The sequence below is a fragment of the Nyctereutes procyonoides genome, unplaced genomic scaffold (genome assembly GCF_905146905.1).
Source record: "Nyctereutes procyonoides isolate TBG_1078 unplaced genomic scaffold, NYPRO_anot_genome, whole genome shotgun sequence".
Taxonomy (NCBI): Eukaryota; Metazoa; Chordata; class Mammalia; order Carnivora; family Canidae; genus Nyctereutes; species Nyctereutes procyonoides.
In genome coordinates this window covers 22,350,245-22,363,796 of record NW_026575132.1, presented here as the reverse complement: position 1 = coordinate 22,363,796, position 13,552 = coordinate 22,350,245, and the positions used below count along the sequence as shown (strand labels likewise).

The 13,552-nt window shown below is 37.1% G+C and overlaps 1 protein-coding gene across 3 annotated transcripts in view; it reads left to right on the top strand.

Moving 5' to 3' along the window:
• The window catches only part of ABCA12 (ATP binding cassette subfamily A member 12), a 168,089-nt gene that overhangs the window by 44,696 nt on the left and 109,841 nt on the right, over positions 1 to 13,552 (top strand). For 2 of the 3 annotated variants that reach the window (XM_055345352.1, XM_055345351.1), the window contains exon 3: positions 6,916 to 7,069. The exons of the other annotated variant lie outside the window; for it this stretch is intronic. In XM_055345352.1, the coding sequence (XP_055201327.1) occupies positions 6,916 to 7,069 (154 nt within the window). The remainder of the gene's footprint in view (positions 1 to 6,915; positions 7,070 to 13,552) is intronic. 3 annotated transcript variants of the gene reach the window in all.

Genomic DNA, 13,552 nt, shown 5'->3' with positions numbered 1-13,552 from the left:
ACTTAGCTGAACAGAAGGTTGTGTTCTTTATTGTCATATATCATGTAACTCTGGCACTTAACTTTTCAGGTGACCTTAAGCAAATTGCTTGGTCTCTCTGAGGTTACCTGCAAAATGGGCATCGCGCTTGCCCTGCTGATCCTATAGGACTGCCATAGAGTTGTATGAAATGATCATTGTTTAATTACTCCAAAAAACAGGAAGGTTCCTCTCTTATCGATGTTTTGCTATCTATTTTCAAACATATGCTATTTCTATATATTATATTTCTGACAGGTTAGGAAAACAATGGTTTCTGTATGCATATTATATAATGAAAGTGTGATGAGCTTTGAAAATGGATGGTCTTTCTCCCTGTCTCTCTCTTTCTCACACACACATAACCTAGAAATTAATTTTTAAGATGTTTAAATGAAATATTTGTAATTTTAAAAAAATAGAAGAATGACCTTTACTTAGCACCTTACTCAGGGGCAGACACACAGTGTCTGTTTGGTAAATATTCTGAATAGATTATGAATGGATTCTCTCTGTGGATAAAAATTTCAGTGGTCGATATTACAGATGTCAATGTGTACTCACTAGATTTGCAAAGAAACTGAAACCTAAGGAGCCTAAAACAATAAGTATTACTGGTTTTATCAATATCAGCTTATCCATTTTTATTTTTATAAGGCACATGAATATGATGCAATAGTATATTATCCTTTGTACTTATTATCAATTGAATTTACAATATCCATTATTATCTATTGAACTTACTATAATATGGGATAAAATTTGAAAATTTGCCCTATAAATAATAAAGATGTATATTATGTTAAAGTCCTAAATCATACAGTCTTTCTGTGACCTTCAGGGGTTTGTTCACTCATTCATTCATTCATTCATATAGTTAATAATTGCTTGTACTACGTTGAGTGTTGTGCTAAGAACTATGTAAAGATTTTTCTTTCCAGTAGCTTGTTCTTTACCTAGTCTCTCAGAGAGTGCGATTTTATTGAGCTAGTGACTTTACCTGAAGATTCAAAGTCATATCAGTATTAAGCCCTAGGCTAAAGTCTCTCTGGGCCACAAAGATTTTAAAAAACGAAAACAAAAACAAAGCCTTCATTCAGAGGGATTAGAATCAGGAAGAGCCAGTGTATTTGAGTTTACCTGGTGATAAGTGGGGAATAGGACACCTCTCCCCAGGGATCAGCTCTCTCCTCTAAATGAAAAGTTCAAGTGAAGAACAAGGGCAGTCTTATGGGCTCTTGATATAATGTCATAAAATAATTTAAAAGGCTAGGGTTATGTCGTATACATTTTAATTATATCTTTTTTTTCATTTTAATTATATCTTTAAAAATGTTATTGAGAACAAAATTTGCTGAAAAACTATAAGAAGAATAAAAAAGACTTACTTTAATAAATTATTACAAATATCCTTCTGAGATTCATTTCCTTTCTCATATTTTCTTTACTCTTATCTGGTTATTTGATTGTTTATCGGTGATGTTCATTTCTAGATATGTTTGTCTCATTTTGTACTCTTGTCATGATGAGAAATTCTTGTGGTGTTTCATGAGGAGACTTATCATTTAATTGATCAGAAGTCCTGATATGTATTCTGCTAATGTGACCCTGTATCTAAAAAGTTAAGAAAAATATAACACCCAAAATGAATAACTTCATATTTTAAAGTCAGAATTTCCTTCCAAGGTACATCATTTCTTTACTGGAGTAAAGACCAAATTCTTTTCACCTGGAAACACAAAATATCATCTAGGTTGGGTTCTGACCTGCTTTGAGAAAAACACAAAGAAACGCAGTGGAAATTCTCCAATATCTACCATTATTATAATATCTACAAATGTCACCAAGGTAGCCTACAGAATGTTTCCTAAGCCTAATGATGTCAAATGGAAGTAGCTTCATTGTTGAAAAGACTGTGACATTTCTTTCTTTAATAATACAGTAAATAGAAAACAGCACTTCTGTGGATAGTGCCAATGAGCAATGTGGTCCTGAATTTATTATGGAAGGGTACAAAATCCTTCTGTGGAGGTGAAAAAGGAAAAGAAGTAAGGGAAGATATTGGGAGCAATGTGCATTCTTGGCTGTAACAGTGAGTAAAGAGATAAGAGTTGGTGAAGGGAGTAGCAGGAAAAAGAAATCAAAAGAGAGGGATGTTCAGTGGAAAGGAAAGAAAATATTGAGAAATACAGGAAAGGGAATATTAAGTAAATTAGATAAAATGGAAAAAGAAAAAAAGAAGGATGGGGAAATTGTGAAAATAAGAAGTGAGCAAGGCAAGAGAGGGAGATGGACACATGTAAGAGGTCATCCTCTTAAGGATCAGGAAACCAGAACCTGTAGGCCAACCCTACTCTGTTGCCTTTTTTTTTTTTGTAAATACAGTTTTATTTGAATGCAGTTAGGCCCATTAATATACACTATGTCTGCTTCCATACTACATTGAAGGAGTTTAATAACTATGATGAAGACAGTTGTTTCACAGCTAAAAATATTCACTATTTGACTCTCCTGCAAAAAAGTTTATAATCTAATCCTATTGCTGGCAAACTTTAGTGTGCATCAGAATTACCTAGAGGGCATGTTAAAATAAAGAGTGCTGAACCCCTTTCCCAGAATTTCTGAGTAAGTAGATCTGGGATGGGATCTCAAATTTGCATTTCTAGCAAGTTCTCAGGCAGTGCTGTTGCTGTTGGTCCAAGATTTGAGCTTTCAGAACCCCTGCTCTAATCTCACATTATGTCACTTAAATATTGTTCCAAGTAAGGAATTTGGTGAAGAAAGGGAAAGGAAAACCAAACCTGATCCCCTTTATAGGTAAACACAGATGTATGGGTTGATAGCACAATTCTTTATAGAGTTGTTTTTTTAAATTCTTAAAACTAGATCTTTTTATAATGCCAGTTTCATTCTTGAAACAATGAAAACTTAATCTGATTTAGTTAAAAACTTAGCTAATTAATGGCTTATTCCTTAAAATGTTTTATAGTTTGGTTTGATTCAACTCGCTGAAATAATGTTGGAATCTGGCAATGCTATTATTATGGAGGTAATGTTGACTGTGTCTGTTTTATGAGACTAACTTCTCCCCACCAATGGGTGGCTGCTCAGACCACTTCACTGCCTCTGCATGGAGGCCCTAAGAAACCAACCCATAGGTAAATTGGGATCTTGCTTACTACTCACCTACCTCACTCTCAGAATATGCTAGCATCTTCTGGCCCAGTTTCCCCATGACATTGCAAGTTCTTCAATAGTTTTTCTCCTGGAGATAGTCATGAATGTTGTCCTGAGTTTAAGACCTTTGGGAATCATGATATCAAGGAATTTATCTTGCTTTACTACTCCATCCCAAGCCCCTAAGATTTGTTTTTTTTTTTTTTTAACCTGCAAGTAGTACTGTAGTTTGCATAGTTATGATCTTCCTCTACTTATATCCTTAAATCTGTGCTCTGGCTGTGAATATGGGCAACCAATTTTTAGCCCTAACTTTGCATGTTTCATGCTTGCTGCACGGAAGTCCTGGGAGGGAAAGAGAAATGTTTCTCTTTTTCCCGCATCCTAGCATTTACAGATATAAAGAGAAACACAATTTTGGAACCTGAAAGTGCCAGAGACACCTTCAGAATAGAATGAGTTCAACTTAGAATTAGCAGCTCTTTAAAACGTGTGATGGTTTGACTCCACCATTGCTCTGAGTGGTTATTACTTCCTGACACAAAAGTAACCGAGATGGGTAGAAGATGGGAGAAAAAATCCACTTTTCCCCGCTAAGAAGACTACTAAATAAAGTTTAATTATATTTAATTCTGACTTGTTAGTTTTAGAGGATCTCCAGATTATGTGAAAAGTTGACATGTATGAGAAACCATATTATGGATATCAAAGCAGGATGTGACATAAGTGTATGTCACATTCCTACCAAATTATGGTGAATAAGTGGATGCTTAATAAGTCAGTTATTGTTGCAACAGACTTCCTTATCTTAATGAGTGTATGGTTCTTAGTTAAAAGGTCATAGTAAAATAAATAATGCAGGCCGTCCATGCTGTGCGTGGCACTGTTTATTAAAACATGTACACACCTAAACCAATTCCTCATTAGCATGAACCCATTTTAACAAGTTAAATATCAGTTATCAGGGGCACCTGAGTGGCTCACTCAGTTAAGTGTCTGCCTTTGGCTTGAGTCGTGGTCCTGGGATTGAGCCCCACAATGGGCTCCCTGCTCAGTGGGGAGCCTGCTTCTCTCTCTGCCTCTGCCTGCTACTCTGCCTGCTTGTACTCTTTCTCTGTCAAATAATAAATTTTAAAAATCTTTTAAAAAAATTAAATATCGGTTATCAGAAAAATCTGCGTGAGGCGTGAGCTGTCTGTACTTTGAATATTGTAGGGACTTTTAAAAAAGTTTTTAAAGAAACCCTGTGATGGATTTTCCTATAAAATAGACAAATCTGTAGTAATCGCGTGAGGAATCTTGAGGGTTTAAATGCTTCCAGATTCCTCTCTAATAATTTGAAGGTTATGATCAATGTCAGAGAAACTAAAACTGGATGTAATAGGCCACCTCCTTTCAGATCCCCTTCCTGTGATGTCTTTTCCCTTTTTTTTTTTCCTTCTCTTCTTGTTGTGACATGGATTCTCGTGGGCTGGTGTTCTCAGCACTGTGTGGCTCAGCTATACCATCACCTTGATAAGTGGCGGACAGCAAAGGAGTCATCTGCTTCTGTTGCCCTGCTGTCTGCTTTCCATTCGAAGGAGCCACTGCCTGTGTTTGAGATCAAATAGGACTTAGACCATTTGCAGACCTGCCCTCTGGGAGAGCGGCTGCCATTGGGATCTGTGTGATGTAGGGTAGATCACCATCAATGGTGAAATTCCACTGCAGAATTGTGAAGGTCTTGCTGTAGGCAGTCCACTGTGGCAGAATTGTGGTAGACGGGTGATGTGAAGAGTTAACTGCTAGTCTCTAGTTCGTCCAGGGAATTGCACTACAAAAAAAAACCCAGTTGAGGTCCACTTCCCAGTGAAGTTTTCACTGGGTTTAATGTTAGGAGAAATGCTGGTCTTTCTGGTGTCAGGAAGCGATGCAGCTCAGAAGGTAGTGGTGAATAGTTTGGTGGATCTAAAGTTTTTCCAATTTCTTCTGAATTCCCAAAACTGTAACTCATACCAGTCGTATTTCATGTATTAGTTGCCTGTGGCTTCTCTAACAAACCACAGACTTAGTGGTTTAAAAAGTAATTTAGTGGTGGGGTTGGGAGATGGGCGAAATAGGTGAAGGGGATTAGAGGTACAAACCTCCAGTTATAAAATATATAAGTTATGGAGATGTGTAAAGTACAGTGTAGGGAATATAGTCGATAATATTATAACAACTTTTTATGGTGACAGATGGTAACTAGACTTATTGTGGTGAGCATTTCATAATGTATTTAAGTGTCAAAATACTGTGTTGGGTATACTATGTCGTATACCCAAATCTGATATAATATTGTGTGTCAATTATACTTCAATTTAAAAAAACCCACCGACTTATTATTTTATAGTTCTGGAGATAAAAAGTCTAAAATTTCACTTTACCAGGTTAAAAATTAAGGTGTCAGCAGGGCTACATTTCTTCTGTAGGCTCTAGGAGAATTTGTGTCCTTGCCTTTTCTAACATCTAGAGGTCACCTGCTTACTTTGGCTTTTGGCTTCTTCCTGCATCTTCAAAGTCAGCAGTACAACATCTTCCCATCTCCCTTTTTCCCCCTCTTTACTTCTGGCCAACTTTCTTATTATCCCTTCACTTTTATTTCCAATTTTCTGTATGTAGAGCTGTATTTAAATTACTTAGATCAAATTTCTATCACTTCCTCTGCTAATCTATTAATGCTTACTTTGCCCTGTTGCTCATACTATTTTCTTTTTTTTAACCTTTTCTCTTTCTTTTTATAATGAAAACAGACTTGTACTGACACCTTTTTTGACAGATTCATGAAGTGAAGGTTTTGCTTTTTAGTCCTCAGTTTGGAGGTTACTCTTATCTTTTCTAAACCTGCCTTTTTTGAAAGTTCATTGTCTTCATATTCTCCCCAAAAGAGGAACCTAGTGTTTTAATATTAGACTTAATTGCAAAAAGATTGGTGTTTTGCAGTTTGCCTATTTCTTGACACGTATATGACATCATCATATTATATAAAACAAATGTTAAAGGTTACAAAACCCTTTACTTTTGCAGTTCTTGTTTTCTGTGATCTTAATTTGGGAGATTTATTTAATCAATTATTATTGGTTTTTAAATAGGAAAAAATATTGTGTGTATAGGATAATTAATCTATCTGTTATGTTAGATTTTGAAAAGACCAAAAGTATTTCCCAGTATCTAGAAGATTGGCTGCATTTATAATGACTTTGATAACAAAAGAAGACATGTACATTGTGGGGAAAAAAATAGCTACTGTATAATTAAATGAAAATAAACAAAAATCATGTGAAATATAGCTCCAAGGAAATCCCTCCGGGTTTTAAATATACATATATTTACATAATTTTTATAGATTACAACTTTTCTGGTCATGCTGTTTTCTTATCTAGTCATTTTAATTAGCAAAATATTATAAACATTCTCTATATTATTTGACAACATTTTTATTAGCTGCATTGTGTTTTACCATATAGATAAACTGTGCTTTATTTTTAAAACACTCTAGCAGACATTCTTGCAGCTAATTCCAGGAAAAGAAATTTGTAGGACAAAAGACATTTTTATATCTTTTGATACATAGTGGACCCAGAGAGTCATAATACAAGAAGTAATTTCACAAAATAGAGTTACTACACTCCCTTCCCTTCCCAGGCAAATGCCACAGTGATGTAATTATTGTTTTTTTTTGTTGTTGTTTTTAAATTTCAGGTTACCTTGCACCTCGAAACCTTCCTAGTACTGGCTTCTTCCCGTTCCTGCAAACCCTACTCTGTGACACAGACTCTAAATGCAAAGACACACCCTATGGGCCACAAGATCTGCTTCGTAGGAAAGGAATTGATGATGCGCTATTTAAGGGCAGGTAGGGGCACTTCCCAACTATGTTTAGTTGTCTTTGAAAGATTCGAATTTGTTTCCTTCTGAGATATTCAGAAAGCCATCCTGGGTTAGACATACAACTTTATTTTCTTTATATATCTGCAAATGTGGTGATCTAAATATGAATGAACAGGTTGGATACACACTGGAATTACCATGTTTATATGGGATTAAGCATAATTTACTTGGCATGAATATCCAAACTTTGCTTTTTAAGCTAGGTAGCCAAGGCATTCCTCAACTTTCCTCAAAGATTCTCTTTTCCACCTCAAATTGTCAGTGACACATTGTCCTAAGCTTGATCACAAAGTTCAGATACAGGGCAATGTTAGGGGCATTATATCTTGGAAGCATGATATATTTATATTACTCTACGTGGTACTTCCAGGTGTAATAGAAACCAGGAGATGCAAATATGGAAATTAAAGTTCTAGAAATTGGGGACACCTGGGTGGCTCAGTCAGTTAAGCATCTGACTCCTGCTCATGATCTCGGGGTCCTGGCATCAAGCCCCACATCTAGCTCCACACTCAGTGGGGAGTCTGCTTCTCCCTCTCCTCCCCCTCTGTCCCTCCCCTGACTCGTGCTTTCTCTGTCTCTCTTCAAATGAATAAATAAAGTTCTAGAAATCAAAGTAATAAAATTGAAAGTATACTTAATAAATAACAACCCTTAAATGAGGTTAATATGTGTCCTGTTTTATGGTGTGAGAGGCAGCTGAAGAATAAAGATAGGAAATCTAGACCATTTACAACCTGATTATGATCTCAGTTTTCTGTCTTGGGATTCTAAACCTAAAGAGACTCCCAGGAACCCAGCTGTCTGTAGAACTGAAAACAATATTGTTATCTGAATTGACCATGAGATAATTCTGGCTAGAGATTTTAAAAAAGTGTTTCTCAAGGGAATATTGCATTTATCTCTAATCAGAGATATTTTATTCTGAAATTTTAATTTAACTTCCTTGGCATTTAACACTATTTCTCTATTTTGTTCATCAAATATTTTAAGAGAACAACTGAAAGCTGTTTAGCATAAAATATAAACATATCAAGAATTATCATGGGCAGTGGCTTAGAAAACACAATTGTCGAGTTGCTAATTCATATTGGTTTTGTTGGTTCAATAAGTTAATGAATCTTAAAGCTTAAAATATTCTCAGGTTCTTCATTCATTTATTAATTTACTCAGGAAATAATGACTGAGAAATTTCGATGTGCCAGGCACTATTTTAGGCCCTGTGACTCAGAAGTGAATCAGACAAATCCTCTACTCTTGTTACTTGCATTCTAATGAAAAAGCAAGCAAAACAAAAAAAAAGAGCAATCAAATAAATAGATAGCATAATGACTAGTGTGCTAGCAAAAAAGGAAAGCAGGCTATGGGCTAGAAGTTGTAAGGTAGGAAGTTAATAGGGTGGCAGGAGAAGGCTTCTGCTAGCAGGTAGCATTTGGGTCAAGACCAACAAGGACAGAAGAGACCAGCCACAGCATATGAAGAGAGTGTTTTAGGCAAAGCAGCAAATAATCCTCAGATGGGGATAAAACTGACCATTTAGAGGAACAGAAAGTTGGTTAATATTGCTAAAACAGTGAGAAAGGATACGAGGGGTGGGGAATGCAGAACTAAGCATATAGGGAAAGGGAAGTGATTTGCATTTTATTTTATTATAATGAGAAGCCATTGGAAAGTGTTAAGCGGGGAGATGATATGGCATATTGTTTGAAACCAGCATGTTCTAAGTGTATATAAGCATTACCTCAACTAGCACCAGTTGCATTACTTCTGCAATGGGACCAAGAGCTAACAAGAGCCTGTGCCCTCTCGTGTAATCAGAATAGAGCTAAGATGGAAGCATGACATCTTGGTTGTTCAATGAATTTATAGATGGCCTGTGGTCCCCATGTGAGTGGTGAATTAGGCACATGATCTGTGCCTGTATTCTAATAGGAAAGGAAATATATTTTTTTTAAAAATGGAAAGGGAATATATATTATCTATATTATATAATATATGTAATATAATATATCATCATGATGGGAGAGTGTGATGAAGAGTACCAGAAGGATGCGGAAGGAAGGCACCTTCCATATTAAAAGTAGAGAGAGGGGGGGACTTTTAAAGATTTTATTTGTGCATTTGACAGCAGGGGAGAGAGTGTGTGTGTGCAAGCACAAGCAGGGGGAGAGGCAGAGAGAGAAGGAGAAGCAGGTTCCCTGCTGAGCAGGGAGCTCCATGTGGGGCTCAATCCCAGGTCCCTGGGATTGTGACCTGAGCTGAAGGCAGACTCAACCGACTGAGCCACCCAGGCGCCCCTAGAGAGAGCTTTCAGGTAAAATAATCCAGTAGATCTTCATGAAGAGATTGTTCCTGAGATAGACACTTCATGAATAGAGGGTTAGAGAAGACATGGGAAATATTAATGTCCTTTATTAACAAATTGGATTGCAGCTCTACCTGGGGCTGTCATCTTTGTATCTTTTTTTTTTTCATGAAGAACTAAGTTACAATGAGGGAAATTGTTAACGCTATCTAAGACTATAAATGTACCTTCCCAAAAAAGAGTATTTTTCTGTGTGATATCATAGAGAACCACACTCAGAGTTGCCTGAGATGAGCCACTGAGTTGGTTTTGGAACTAGACTTAAATTCCAGCTTTATTTTATTTTCTGTTGATGATTCTCTAGGCAGATGACCATGTCTGCTTTTTTGTTTTGTTTTATTCTAACCCCCAGGTAGTTTGTCTAGCTCAAACTGTATATTGCTGTATATTCAGTATTTTCTCTAAACTACCAAATAATTGGAACTTAATTTAGAAAATTATGTACAATAATAAAATTGCATTAATGATATTTCCCACCATGCTATTAACTTTTATGGTTTATACAGCCGTGCAGCAAAATTGGGGCATGGCTACTGGGTAAGCAGTTCCACTAAATTGCTTCCCTTTGGTAAAGGAAGATTCACCAGTGTAGCTTCATTAAGAAATAAAACAGTTTTTTTTTTTTTCTGCTTACAAGTGAAGGGAAGAAAATGCCATCTTTGGCCTCATCAAAAGAGGCCCAACATGTTTATTTTAATAGACTGCTCTTCTTAAAGGCGTGATCATGCTGCTGCCACTACTCGCTGGTCAGTTGCCAAGTGTTTTGATGTTTTTTCATCGGCAACAGCTTTCTGTTATTAAATTCATACTCTTTAGGCATTAGCTTCAGGATGAGGTGCTTCAGGATGAGGTGCTTTAAAATAAAAATCCAACACCATACTCAGCATCAACTTTAACTAGCTGTCTGGAAAAAGAAACATTACATTTATGGTTTTCTCGTTCATTTATACAACTGATGATCCAACATCACAAGACTTACCCTTGTGGTCCTTCCTCCCTCTGCACTGCCTCTAAGAATACATCAGAGCAGTGGGAGCCCTTGGCTGTGCCATTGTTCACACAGCTGGTGAACGGTGCAGATCATCCTCCAGAGCTCACAGGGTCATTATTTGGAGAAGTGATTTAGCATTCCTGAAAATCCTATGGGAGAATTCCCTCTGTGCATTTGCTTCCTATCTCTGTCTTGCCAGCACACATCCATGACCTGTGGTTTCCAGTCTCATGCCTCTGCTCCTATTGGCTTATACACAACTTTTAATATAGTTAACCATATGTTTTTCAAGGGATAATTTTATTTTTTATTTTTTATTTTATAAAGATATTATTATTTATTTATTTATTTATTTATTTATTTATTTATTTGATTGAGAGAGAGTGTGTGAGCGCAAGGAAGAGTGGGAGGAGAGGGACAACCAGACTTTGCACTAAGCGTAGAGCCCAATATGGGCCTCGATCTCACAACCCTGAGATCATGACCTGAGCCAGAATCAAGAGTCAAACGCTTAACCAACTGAGCCACCCAGATGATTTTAAAATGCCAAGGCTTTTGTTTAGTGGTGAAAAATACAGTTGTGTTTAGAAACTGACCTAAAGATACTGTTGGGAATGTAAGGTAAGTGGAAATAGAATGGATGTGTGTCCTCATTTGACTATAAAGGTGATGTGAGTTGTACATGAAAGGTCTCATATTGTAAGTAATCCATAGCCATTTTGCAACCATTTTAGAATCATTTGGTCATGTAAAAATCAAGGGTTAACATTTTATCTAGCAAAGTGGGAGGATATCTTAACTGCCATGCAGGCAAAATTGTTAATTCACTGAGTGAGAATGCATTGAATATGTATCATGTGCTGGAGACTATGCAGGTCGGTGCAGGTATGAAGATGAATAAGGCCTGTCCTATGCTCTATACAAACTTACAAACGAGTGAGAGAAAGAGACAGAGAGACAGATAAGCGGATAAATTACCATATAATGTGGGAAACGTGATGAGTATTTGTTTAGGTCTCACTATGCTCGGAACAGAAGACAACAAAGTGGGGGGGGGGGGGGACGTGTTATTGGAATGGAGAGAGGTTTGGGTGGGGTGATGTCTGGAGAATTCTCCAGAGGCCTTTAAGGGTGTGATCATTAAGGACAGGTAGGGTGGTGGATACCAGACTAAACCAAGCTGTATTGAGATAGGCCACAGAGATAGAACCCCAGAATTTAATGAAAGAGAGAAATAAATAAAGGCTCTTGTGTAGCTTGGAGGAATAGGCAAATAGTGGTGGAAAAAATGATAAATTCCTTTGTAGTGTTGCCAGATTAATCAACCTGTTTCAGGACTAGATAAAACATAATCTGTGTAGTATCACCTGAAAGACACTGTGATGTTGTCTCCAACCATATTCTGTGTGTTTTTGATATGCATCTACCCCCCTAAGACATTTCCTCATCTGTCCATCATAGAATCTTTAGAAACTTTTAGAACGGTGTTAGTTCATATATGTTAGATATATGTATTAGATCTCCAAAGTCCCTCCTATGAATACAAAAAATAACCAGGGACAGAGGAACATATTAAGACATTTTTAAATCTTAACGTCTTAACTGATAAAAATTTTTGGATTAGTTACTGGGCCACCTAGAAAAGATATGTATTTTGAACTGAGGAGGCAGGGATTATATCTGAAGCACAGATAACCCTGAAAGAATAAACATTAGATGAAATAGAAGAAAACAACGAAAAAAAACTAAGATTTTTCCTGTGAATGACATCTGCTTGGGAGTAGCCAGGAGGGACAGTTGCATCAAATGAGTAAGGAAGCCTCAGTGCCAGACTGTGTCCTTATTTGTAGCTAAAAGTCAGGTAATGAATGTCGTCTGAAGCTGGGATCAGAACTGGCCCAGAGCACATCTCACATCTTCTTTTCATGTGTCACTACACACCTGTGTGATTATTCTGGGAAAAAAGGGGAAAAATATAAAAAAGTTTAACTAACCCTTAGAGGCAAAGAAGAATGTCAGAATTTTCTTTCTAGGACTTGACATATGTGTCTTCCCTAAAAGCAATTCTTTTTATAGACAAAATTTACCATGGCACACATGGATACCACCTACACAGGTAATCTTTCCCACTCACAGGAAATAGAGAGACATCCAGTATGAGTGCATAAATTCCACCATTATAATGATATCTATAAATGTGACATTTCACAAATGTTACTGTTGGTAGACATGTCTGAGAAGATGTAAGAGCTACTCTGGGCCTAGTTTCCCTTCCAGTATCTTAAATTTAACATTTGAATCTGAGCTATTTCTTCTATTGAATTCCATCCCAAAACAGAGACCTATAAATGCCACTGAGGCAGAATCTACTTCCTCAGCATCATAGGAGAATCCCTTAGACATCTCCTTGGTACTGTACAAATGTCTGGGTCCCATAAAAGGTAGTTGACTTATACCATGGCCGCTTAGAAATTTAGTTCAAGGCTTTCTTGCCCCACCTAGATGGTTGGATTGTGCGGGCTCATGTGCCTGTATGCTGGATTCAGGGGGCTTCTAAGTTTTGCATTTGCTTTAATACTCTTCCCAGAGATATTCAGTATGAGATAGATCCTCTGAGACTTCCTCAGAGCTTTTGGAGTTCTTGAATAGGATTAAGTCTCCTGAGTTCATTGTCGGGAGTGGGAATGGGGATGAGTCATCACAGAATAAATCTGTAATAGCGTATTGCAGGGTTTCTTAACATCAGCACTATTGCTACTTGGGGCCAGGTAATTCTTTGTTGTGCTGTGCATTGTAGGATGGTCAGCAGCATCCCTGTCCTTTACCCCCTAGATGACAGTAGCAACCCCCTGCCCCCGATACGACAAACAAAAAATATGTCTCTAGTCATTGCCAAGCATCTGCTGGGACGGGGGCCAAGATTGCCCAGAGTTGAGAACCACTGGCCTAGTGAAAAGATGAAGGAAAAATTTTAAGATAGCAAGAGGCTTGAATTAAGGTTGTAATTCTAGAATCTTGCTCTCTAAGGAACAAATTAGATAGCTCTCTGATTTAGCAGCCCCTGTCATGTGTTCCCATTGTCCCCATGTCCG